This window comes from Rhinopithecus roxellana, chromosome 20 (assembly GCF_007565055.1).
Source record: "Rhinopithecus roxellana isolate Shanxi Qingling chromosome 20, ASM756505v1, whole genome shotgun sequence".
Taxonomy (NCBI): domain Eukaryota; kingdom Metazoa; phylum Chordata; class Mammalia; order Primates; family Cercopithecidae; genus Rhinopithecus; species Rhinopithecus roxellana.
Genome location: NC_044568.1, coordinates 80,343,634 through 80,355,901, shown reverse-complemented (window position 1 = coordinate 80,355,901; position 12,268 = coordinate 80,343,634). Strand labels below are relative to the sequence as shown.

The following is a 12,268-nucleotide window of genomic DNA, read 5'->3' as shown; positions in this document are numbered from 1 at the left end:
GGAATGATGAAACTTAGCTGACTTCAGTGAGCTTGTTATTTCATTTGAGTGCTGATTCAAAATCATCCTAGACATTGGAACTTCAAGGGAAAAATCTGTTAGCAATCACCTTTTGTAGCCAAGGACTTGACACCCTTTCAATTTCTCTGCTCTGCGATCATGTTCATTTATATGTGATGTTTAGGACCCACGCACACGACTAGGTTCAACTCATTTCCCAGTGCCTACTGAAAGAAAATGTGCTTACTTCCATTAAAGCCAGGGATCAGACACAGCAGTTGCCATGCCAGAATTGATGCCATTTACCATATCTTTGGGGGCTATGGGATTTGGTCATAAAACTTCCATTTGCTGGTGTATTTTTGTCTAAAATGTTGCTATTTCTCATACCATTTTGTGATCCAGTTCACTAATCATGTTAAATTATTTAATATATTTAAACCTAAGACATTCTGCTTGGTGGCCTATTTTTCAACCGTGCAAACATTGACTTTACTAACACACTGCAACAATTTCCAAACCATGAAAAATCATCACTAGGCAGAATCAGAGAATTCACATTGCCTAGGTCAAATTCCACAGGCTTCTGCCGCTACCCATTGAGCATAAGAATTTGCAACCAAACAGTCCAAAACTGTGATTCAGCAAATAAAACACCCAGGCAACTCCTAGTGGAGCCTCAGCAAAGGCGACCCAGTCTGTAAAAATGTGCAACACTAGAAATGTTTCTGTTTTCAGGAACCTCCAGCCACAACTAAATGCATCCTGTAAATTGTCTGGCTTTTGTTATTTTAAAACAAACCCTCCACATCACTTTAATGTGGGGGTTACTTCAAAACATAATTACTGGGGTAACCACAGTAGTACATTATTGTCAAAAACTAAACAATCTTAGTTTTTCTCCAGTCTCATAGGTCAGAGCATCAGCTCCATGATGTATATTGTATATACAGACCTTTGAAAGGAAAGAAAATCTTTGGGAGTACACCAAGATCCCCAATCATGCTCTGTGAAAAATACCTATTGCAACACAATAGCAAACACAGTTTTTCTTCCCCTGGCAGAACAATGGAAATGAATTGGTGCTGTTGAATCATAACAGAGGAACCTCAAATTAATAGGACTAAAATTCAACACCCACTCCCTGCACCCCCTACACACAGAATATTTTGTGGATTATTTTTATGAAATTCTAGCTTTACAAATAATAGACATAATTCTTCTGAACTAGTATTTCATCACTGAAAACAGCATGAAACCTAGAAGTCACAACTGGTCCACCTCAGGAGGCAGACGTGTAAGCGAGTAAACCATTGGCTAACAGATTGACTAGCTAAAATGAACTAACCCAATAATCCATTGGTTAACTAAGTACTCAACCATGATGAAACAACCAAGAGGTCCACTAATCTAGTTAAGAGATCAATCAAGATGAATCAATCGAGCCGTCTACTAGCTAAAAGAATCCATCATGTGAAACCAACCAAGTGGGTCGCCATTTAACAAAGAAAGCAACCAAGTGACATCTGATGATGCCAAATTCAGCTTCATCCAAAAGAGATGAAAGAAAGCTTCTAACCTGCCCACAAAGAGCTCTTAACTAACCCAAGCACACTCCATGAAATCTGGCAATGTGACCGCTGCTCAGGTCACCACATGGGACCAGAAATGGTTCGTGCAGCTGTACTTACGAAGATTATTTATGGGGGTTCTCGTGTCCATGTTCTCATAATGCTGGACGTGGACAACGATGTTTAGGTCTCTCTCCATGTGATCAGTGTTGCAGTGGCCCTGTGGCCTCATGACATCCGCAAGGGCCCTGAAAGAAAAAAGAATTTAAATCTGTTCATTCAAAACACAATGATTGGCAGCTGCTATGCGCCGAGTACTGCAGTCGTGAACAGATGGCAAGGCAGGTTACTCCATGGAGCCACCATTCTAGTTAGAGGTGGAGTCAAGAAAAACCTAAGTAAATAAAATCACTGTAATTAGAGGTTACCTAGGGACTTTACACAGATTAGTGCACATGCTTCTCACAGCAGCCGTGTAATAACAGGACTATCTACCCCATGGAGTTTTTAAGAGGATTAAATGATGAATACATGTAATGTGTCTGCACTCCATAAATTTCTCTCTTTATATCTGACACGAGATACAAACCCTTCATGTACAGCAATGGCCCAGTATTAGTAATAGTAGATAACATTTATTATTTGCCATAAGCCAGGCACCGTGCTAATCGCATTACATGTCTTAACTAAACAAAGCAGCACAAAACACATTATGAGGATTATTACTCCTTGCAGATGAGTAAACAAAGGCTCAGAAAGGTGAATCGACCTGCTCAAGGTCACAGAGCCAGTAACTTGTGGCACAGGAATTTGAGCCTGAGTATTTTTGGAGTGTGTATGGGGATGCAGACACAATTCAGCCTATGACAGTGATCTTCATGATTAGATGGAAACTTAGCACATAGAACAGACCAGAGAGCTGCCAAACAGATATTGCACCTAAGATCAGACCTACCAACACATTTTTTCTCTTTACTCTCCATCATATGTTTATTTAGATTATATGAATATCCTTGAAAGATATATTTTTGTAGGTATTATTGTATATGTGGGTGTCTTTTACATAAACAGTGTTTTTACCATAAACCTCATTCCGTTTCTTCCTTCGTTCACACATGACCATTAGCCATATTGCTGAATGTGAATCACTTTCATCCCTTGCAACCGCTGCATAGTATTCTGTCATATGCAATCCCCACATTTCACTTACCTGCCGGAATGAGTCTTCATATGCAGCAATTAGTACAGTGGAGGAACTGGCCCATTAGAAACCCATCAGAATGCATGGCAGCTCCAAACAGCTGCCATCATTGCAAACCAGCAGACTATCAGCACTATTTGTCATTTCCATAATTACGGCCATCTAGATGGTCACCAACTCCCCACCCCCCGATAAACAACACTGCAATAAACATCTTTTTTTTTTTCTTCAAATAGTATCTTGCTCTGTCACCCAGGCTGGAGTGCAATGACTCACAGCAGCCTCGAACTCCTGAACACAAGTGATCCTCCCACCTCAGCCTCCTGAATAACTGGGACCACAGGCACATGCCATCACACCCAGCTAATTTGTTTTCTTTTGTAGAAACGTGGTTTCAGGGTCTTACTATGTTGACCAGGCTGGTTCCAAACTCCTGGCCTCAAGTGATCCTCCCACCTCCACCTCCCAAAGTGTTGGGATTACAAGCACAAGCCATGGCAGCTGGCCAATAAACATCTTCATACCAGCCTCCTCTGTACCGCAGAGAAGTTCTCCAGGGTGTAAATCCACAAGTAGTATTGCCGTGTTTGAGGATATACCCCCATGCCCTTAGCTGTCCAGAGTCCTCTGAGCCCACACACTGGGAGACAGAGTAGGAAGAGGAACTGTTTGGGGGAAACCCACACAGACCACCCAAGAATTCAGCAGGCCCAGCCTGTCTGCTGGACTTTACCACACTACAGCAGCGATTCTCAAACAACAGTCCGCCTATCAATGGTGTCAGTGTCCTGGCAGTGTCGCCTGGGAACTTGTTAAGATGCAAATTTTCAGATCCATCCAGCCCTCCTGAGTCAGAAACTCCAGGGGTGGAGTTAGCCCAGCAATCTATGAGAACCTGCTACACATTCAAATTTGAGACTGTGCTAAGGCCACAGAGACCCCGAGCATGGGGGAATTGTCGATCACCGGGCAAGGGAATGATGGGGTAAGAACTAGAGCTGGTGAGAAGACATCTCAGCTGTGAGAAAGGGGTTACAGAGGGACTTTAGGCAGACTAGTGCACATGCTTCTCACAACAGCCGCACTGTGAGAAGCCAACACAGCAAGAGCCCCATGTGAACGATAGGAAAAGATTGAGTCCACTGAGAGACAAGAGAATAACAACAGCTCTCATTCTTTCACTGTTTTAACAAATATTTATCATCTACTATGTGCCATGCACTATATAAGGCCCTGAAGATACAGCAGTGCCCAAGATGAACAAGGTTGCTGCCTTCCTTGAGCTTATATTCTATGGGAGAAGATTTTTAAAAATAATAATAATAAACACGTTAAGTAGATAAATGACCAGGCGCGGTGGCTCATGCCTGTAATCCCAGCACTTTGGGAGGCCAAGGAGGGTGGATCATGAGGTCAGGAGTTCGAGACAAGCCTGAGCAACATGGTGAAACCCTATCTGTACTAAAAATACAAAAATTAGCCAGGCGTGCTGGTGGGTGCCTGTAGTCCCAGCTACTCAGGAGTCCAAGGCAGGAGAATCACTTGAACCGGGGAGGCAGTGGTTGCAGTGAGATGAGATCATGCCATTGCACTCCAGCCTGGGCGATAGAGCAAGACTCCGTCTCAAAAACAAACAAACAAACAAACAAACAAGGGCTGCAAATCAAATAAAGAAGAGTAATGTGATCAAGAGAACCTAGGACACAGCAGCAGTTTCCACAATAGCCAATAAGTGGAAGCAACCCGAATGGCCGTCAGCTGACGAATGGACGCACGAGATGTGTTAGAGGAAATGGAATACTGGAATACTCTCCAGCCATACAAAGAAATGAAGCACTAGTATCTGCTACAACGTGAATGAATCTTGAAAACATTATTCCCCGTGAAAGAGGCCAGACACAACAGACCACACGTTGTATGATTCCATTGATATCCAATGTTCAGAATAGGCAAATCCATAAAGATGGAAAGTAGATTCGTGGTTGCCAGGGGACACGGGGAGGGGAGAGGAAAGTGACTGCTAATGGATATGGATTTCTTTTTAGGGTGATGAAAACCTCATTAGAATTAGATACTGGACGGGGAGTAAGTAGTGATGATGGTGGCACAACTTTGTAACTATTAGGCTGTTGCAAAAAGAATTGCAACTTTTGCCATTAGAAGTAATGATAAAAATGGGCTGGTTGCAGTGGCTCACACCTATAATTCCAGCACTTTGGGCGGCCAAGATGGGTGAATCACCTGAGGTCAGGATTTCAAGACCAGTCTGGCCAACATGGTGAAACCCCGTCTCTACTAAAAATACAATAATTAGCTGGGCGTGGTGGTGGGTGCCTGTAATCCCAGCTACTCAGGAGGATGAGTCAGGAGAATCGCTTGAACCCAGGAGGTGAAGATTGCAGTGAACCAAGATCACACCACTGCACTCCAGGCTGGGCAACAAGGGTGAAACTCAGCCCCCACCCCCCCAAAAAAAGAAGTAATGACAAAAACCACAATTACTTTTACACCAATGTATATATAAAAACCAGTGAATTGCATACTATACTTTTTTTAAAGTATTCTTTTTAAATATACCAAAAACCAGTGAACTGTATACTTTTTTTAAGTTACAAATAAATAGGAGGGAGAGGTACGGTGTAAATCAGGAAATGCCTTTGTGAGGAGGTGACACTGGAGATGGGCCTTGAACAGTGAGGAGCTGGTCACGTGAAGATGATGGGAAGAGCATTCCAGGCTGAGAGAACAGCAAGTGCAAAGGCCCTGAGGCAGAAAAGAGCTGACATATTTGGAGAACAAGCAAAAAAGCCAATGAAACCGGAAGAGGGCCGACGAGGAGGGGCGCGTGACAGTGTCCACCAGCATAACCCATTTCACAGAGTGAAATATTGCCCACATGAACTCACTAAGCAGTGCGGGGATTGGGAAGAGATGCAATCCTGAACGTCTTTGAAATCAAAGTTTGGGCTCCTTCTGACCTCCGTGCAATAAGCAGGGTCTCAAATTCAAAGGGGCTGCAGGGAAAGAAAGTTTTGAGACAAAAGACAGACGCCTTCCAAACCTAACTTGCCTTTTTCACTTTCAAACAGCTCTTCATGCTGAGCTTCAGGTGATCGCTGAATCCTCTGAAACTGTATAGAAATTTTGTGCATTTTTCTCGAGTAAGAAGCCATCACTTTTGTCGGATCTTCTAAGGAGTCCCGCACTCTCCTGAGCCCCAAAACTCCCAAACTATTCAGGCTTTCGAAAGGATAACTAAGTATGTAATCAGAATGGCTACTGTGAACTTGGTCAGTTCTTCCATCTGCAGATACCCTGGGTTTCTCTTGACTACCAAAATTTGTGAAATATCAGCCCAAAAGCCCAAGGACACTTTTCCCCCAGGGTAGCCCTTCCTAGAGCGTGTAGCAGAGATGAGGAGTCTTAGGAGCCTTCATTTCCTGGACAAAGAGTCTTTAAAGTGCGGCTCGCTCACTGCAGAGACTGCATAAACTGATTTGGTATGGGGGAAGGAAATGTCAGAACTTTTCTGTATGGTCTTATGTGTACTGATGCTGGCGCCAACTCCCAGAAGGCCCATGTAAGACGGCAGGAATCAGGAATCTTGGACCAAGGAAGGTGACCACCAGCAGTCCCGTCGCTGGGATGTGCTACCTGTATGGCAATTATATGTGCCCCCGAAGGGTATGCACAGATTAAATTATTTATTAGCTTGGGGCAAAAGTAATTGCGGTTTTTGACATTGAAATTAATGGCAAAAACTGCAATTACTTTTGCACCAACCTGACACTTTTGACTTGGCTAACCATCACAAAGCAGACATGTGGTTTAAAAACGCCCTCTTCTTAACAAAACCACAGCCTGAAGATAGCACTGATCGTGCAAGCACAAAAAAACACTAAACTGGACTCCCCTCCCCTTCTCTTCAAAAGCTTCTCACAAGGTTAAAACAATGATGGTCTATTAAGATCAAAACAAAGTCAGATAAAAATAATGAAAATGCTCAGGAGGAATGGTTCAAATCTAGATGTTTTTATTAATGATAAGCTTCACCCTTCAGTGTACATTATGCATTGAGATAGTAACTAATGATAGTATGAAGTCATCACAATTAGCAACAGATTTTCAAATAATATTTATTTCACCCTCAAGCTTGGTTTGAAATTTCTGTCCTTACGTATGCTTCATAATGGACAACCTAATCATTGTCCATGGGTTCATGCATATGCTTATAAATGTGCATATATTGGGGTGCATACAAAAAGCATTCTATAGACAGGGATGTGCTGAAAAAAAATGTAATGAATTACAGTAGAAATAACCAACTATGTGTTCCAAGCCACACAAATGCCTAAGAATTTGGCGTTCGTTTGTGGCACATAGTTTGAGTGCTTCTCAGATGTTATGGTTCATCCAGATCACCTGGGGATCTTGTTAAAATGCAGATTCTGATTCAGTGAGCAGGAAGTGGGGCCTGAGATTCTGCTCAAGCTCCCAGGTGATAAAAATGCTGCTGGTTCACAGGCCACACTCCAAGTGACAAGACCCTAAGGGTACTGGGATGGTTAGTGTCATGTGTCAACATGACTGGGCCTTGGGGTGCCCAGATATTTGATCAAACATTATTCTGGGTGTTTCTGTGAGGGTGCTCTTGGATTAGATTAACATTTACATCAGCGAGCTGAGTAAAACAGGTTGAATTCTAATGCCAGTAAGACAGATTGCCCTTCTAATGCGAGTGGACCTCATCCAATCATCTGAAGCCCTGAATAGAACAAAACGCTGACCTTTCCCCCAAAAAGAGAGAATTCTCCTGCCTGTCAGCCTTCAGACTTGTACAAGAACAAAGACTCTGGAGATTTTGGACTTGCCAATTCCTTATAATGAATTTGTGTATTTGTTCTGTTTCTCTAGAGAACCCTGTCTCTCGCAGTTACCTGAAGAAGAAGCTACACTTTTTCTTGATAGCCTTCCACCCAGGTCAGGAGAATTATGTTTCTACATAACTGTTGTTTTAAACAAACAATTATGTTTCAACGTAATTATGTTGCTATTTTTGAGGTTGAAATGACTGAATATTGAACATTTCACAAGAGAGTACTGAAAGTTAGTACTAGAACCAGTACTTTCTTATGAAAGCTAGTACTAGAACCAGTACTTATAAAAGTGCTGGCTCAACTTTCTTGTACATTTCCTTGTGTGTTATCTGTCTCCTGATATTTGGTTGTTAGCTCTGCAAGGGCAGGGATTGCTTTTGTACTATTCACAGTTCTCTCATATCTGTCAGCACAGTGCTGGGTATAAGTTAGATGTTCAGTAAAGACCTAATGAATGAATGAATGAATGAATGAATGAATGAATGAATGAATTTGGAGATACTTTGTTATGCCAGGTAAACCAGGATATCAAATGCAGAACTCTTACTTGCCAAGTACTGAACTAGGCACTCAGAATCCAACTATGGAGTAGAACAGACAATTGTGGTCCCTGTGTGTCTTACTATGAATCATAATAAAAGGGCCGGCAGCAGTGGTGCATGCCTGTAATCCCAGCACTTTGGGAGGCTGAGGCAGGTGGATCACTTAAGGTCAAGAGTTTGAGACCAGCCTGGCCAACATGGTGAAACCCTGTCTTTAATAAAAATATAAAAATTAGCCTGGCGTCGTGGTGGGTGACTGTAGTCCTAGCTACTCGGGAGGCTGAGGCAGAAGAATCGCTTGAACCTGGGAGGTAGAGGTTGCAGCGAGCCAAGATTACACCCTGTACTCCAGCCTGGGTGACATAGTACAACTCTGGCTCTTAAAAAAAAAAAAAGAAAGAAAGGAAAAGAATAATGGAAGGAGACAGATAATAAACTAGTATACCAGTAAATTAGCAAGTTAATTTTAGACCATAATGTAAAAATGAAGCAAACAACACTGACTGGGTGATGGGCTGCAGTGTGTCAGGCTGGGGTGGGAAGCAACTAAGCCTGGTCAGGGACGGCTTCTCAGAGAAGATGACATTGGAGCTGGGACCCTGGTGATGAGGAGAGACCAGCCACACAAGGGCCAGTGCAATAGCTCCAAGGTGGGAATGAGCTTAGCTTATCCAAGGAACACGAAGAAAATGGTGCATCTCTTTTCTTTCCAATTACAATGATAAATATATGACACCCATATTTCCAAACAGAACTCAGAGTCCCAGTATCTTGCTTCAAAGCCTCCAGGTATCCCAATGTCCAATCTATCTGTTGACTTTCAAACACTTGAATAGAGTTCCTGAGCACTTCTTCTTACACAAGAAGCATCATTTATTTCTCAAAAATGCAAGGGCAATGGGCATGAGTGAGCTTTCTACAGTCATGGTGACACAGGTGTAGACATTTGTCCAAGCTCATCAAATTATACACTTACAATGTGTGCATTTTGTTGTGTAAATTATACTTCAATGAAGTTGATTTTCAAAATGCAAGGACTCAGTGCCCAAAGAGAAGTCAACATACCCTGCAAAGAAAAATCAAGACTTGTCCGTGGCCAACAGTAGATGCATGCACACATGGACTTCTCCAGCCTGGGAAGCTGGTCAAAGCCTTAGGATAACCACAAATGCATAGAAAGATGGGAGGCAGGAGAGAAATTGGAAGGGAAAAGGCAAGAGAAGGAGGTGCATTTATCATTATCTGTTGCTATTTCTTTGCAAGGGATGCCAGTTCTTCTGAAGCATGTTTTTAAAACACACCGGATCCTGCTCTGCCACTTGCCACTTGGATTTCCAATTCTGTTTGAAGGTGGGCAAAATAATGACATGTGTTCCCTACTGGCTTCAAGTGTAGAGAGCTTCAAACATGTGCTTCTGTCCCCAAGGTCATTTCTCACCAACGCCTCCACCAAGATGTCTGGGCCTGCCGGGGCCGATATAGAAAATGTTCCTAGTCTTCATCTTACGGTGGCTTCTTGAACTGGCCCTGAGGCATGCACTGTGGTTTGCAGGGCATCACGTACTTCTTTGTGATCTGAGAAGACTGGAATTCCTGCAGATTTGCACTCAAATGCAGTGCAGCCTAGCGGTCAAGGATCCATGCACTCAGACGGTTCGGGTTTGAAGTACGACACTCCACTCACCAGGGGCAGGTTCATCCTCTTGGAAAGAAATCTGTGCCTCCGTAAACAGCAGATTGTCATAGAGCCTACCTCATGGGGGAAGGGTGTGAAATTAAATGAGAATTTACACATAAGCTTATGGCAAAATTGCAAAACCAACAAGGATTTTTCAATACCACTTAGGCCAACAGTTTGCAATGTATTTAATGTAGTCACACATAGACCCTCCCTCCTATACTGCACCTGCCAGCCCCTTCCACTCAGATTCCAATGCAAGTCCAGAGAGGTTAGGAGACTTGGTCAATGTCACACAGCTAAATAAATATAGCAGAGCAAGGGTTAGTCACCAAGATCCAAATGACAACATAATTCTCTTCAGTAGACAAGAGGTAGAAAATTTGAATAGTAAGGATAGTGATAAAATGGTAATAGTTGCTGAGCACTAACCATGTGACAGATCCTGTGCTCATTGTTTTCCAAGCCCTGTCTCAGTGAATACTCCACCTGCAGACAAGAGCCTGAGACTCAGAGAGGTGAAGCAACCTTCCCAAGGTCACACAGCTATTAAGTGCCTGAGCTGAGATGGAATCTCAGGCCATCTGACTGCAGTCTGCGCTATTCAGACCAACTTGACTGACTCTCTAGGGGCTGCAGTTAACAAAACAGAGTGAATTGGGTGGAGGTGGTGACTGAGATGAACCCAAGAGCTTCCTGAAGGGGGCAGTCATCACTCAGTGGCAACCAATAGCTGCTGTGTGAAAATGCAGATCCAATGTCACCAGACCCACTGACTTCTCAGGATAAATCAGGAATCTGGATTCCTGCGTGAAATCTCCCGGTTTTTAAATGTTGGCAACTGAGTCTCACTTGGTTTTAAAATACCAGGCATAATAGAGACTAAAGAGATTTCACAGCCAAATACAATGAACCGGGTCCTGATGTGCAAAACCAAGCTCTAAACGACATTTTTTTGTGCAAGTGACAAATTTTTAAATGATTGGATGTCTGATCATATTATGGGATTTTTCTTCTTTTTCCTGGGTATGATAATGGAATTGTGCTGTGTAGGAGAATGTCCTTGCTCTCAGGAAAGCCCCATGCTGAGATATAAGGGACTAAGTGTCATGTCTGCAACTTATTTTCACATGTTTCAGCCAAGAAAGAAAGAAGAAAGGGAGGGAGGGGAAGAGGGAAGGAAGAAAATGAGGAAGGGAAGAAGATGAGAAGAGGGGAGGGGAAGGAAAGAAAGAGAAGGGAGAAAAAGGAAGGTAGAAGGGAGGAAGGAAAAAAAGAAGGAAAGAAGGAGGAAGGGAAGAAGACAGAAGGAAGGAGGGGAGGAAGGGAAGAAGGAAGGAAGAGAGGAAGGAAGGGAGGGAGGGAGGGAGGAAGGGGAGCGAGGAAGGAGTGAGGGAGGGAAGGGGAAAGAGGGGATGGAGGGAAGGAGGGAAGGGAGAGAGGAGGGAGGGAAAGGAGGAAGGGAAGAAGGAAGGAAGGAGAGAGGGAGGGAGGAAAGGAGAGAAGGGGAAGGGGGATGGAGAGAAGGAGAAGGGAAAGAAAAAATATGGAGAGAGTGTATGAGCAATAAAGCAACTATGACAAAATACTAATAATTGTTCAATCTAAGTTAGTGATTCTCAACTGGGCCAGTTTTGCCCTTAGACGACATTTGGCAATGTCCAAAGACATTTTTCAGTGTCACAACTGGGATGTGAAGTCTGTGCTACTAGCATCTATTGGGCAGAGACCAGAGATGCTGCTAGACATCTTGCCAAGCACAGGACAGCCCCACACAACACAGGATTCTCCAGTCAACAGTGCCAAGGTTGAGAAATCCTCATCTAGATAAAGGATATACTGAAGTTACTTTGTGATTTGTCAAGGTTTTTTTTGTATATTTAAAACTTCTCACAACACAAAATTGAGAAAAACTTAAAAATAAAAACACCTAAGTAGAAATACCTTGCAGATCAAGCAAAGCATGTCTACATGGTTTGGTATCCATAGCTGGCTACCATGTGCAGTCATTTATTCTAATAAATAGTGATTGACTGTGGCTGCTCTTGCAGCTGCTGAATGAGCATTTGTTCAGTTCTTACAAGATCCCATGCAAGCCTTCCCCCACTGCTTCCTGGAATTGCTGTCTTTCTCCTTTTCTCAGCCCTAATTAGCCCAGAAGCAAGCAGGCCACAGGCCCAGGACTCTGAACCTGCAAGCTGATACCTTGGAGGCCTCTGCAGCAAAACCCAAGTTTACTGATCACCAGGGGCAAAGTTTATAATGGGGGTGCAACAGGATGCTTTATGTCTTTCAAGAGAATATGCTTTCAGTCTGGATGAGAACAAACCCCCATTCAGGGTCCCTTGCACCTCCAGACAAAAATTAAGAGGCTGTGACTGGCAGGTTAATTTCACCTG

The 12,268-nt window shown here is 43.2% G+C and overlaps 1 protein-coding gene across 2 annotated transcripts in view; it reads right to left on the bottom strand.

Moving 5' to 3' along the window:
* Window positions 1-12,268, bottom strand: part of SHISA9 (shisa family member 9) — a 341,495-nt gene that overhangs the window by 324,712 nt on the left and 4,515 nt on the right. Inside the window, exon 2 of one of the 2 annotated variants that reach the window (XM_010358680.2) lies at window positions 1,692-1,819. In XM_010358680.2, the coding sequence (XP_010356982.2) occupies window positions 1,692-1,819 (128 nt within the window). Of the gene's footprint in view, window positions 1-1,691; window positions 1,820-6,788; window positions 9,941-12,268 lie in introns of those variants that run through there. The other variant, XM_010358681.2, reaches the window with a different exon arrangement.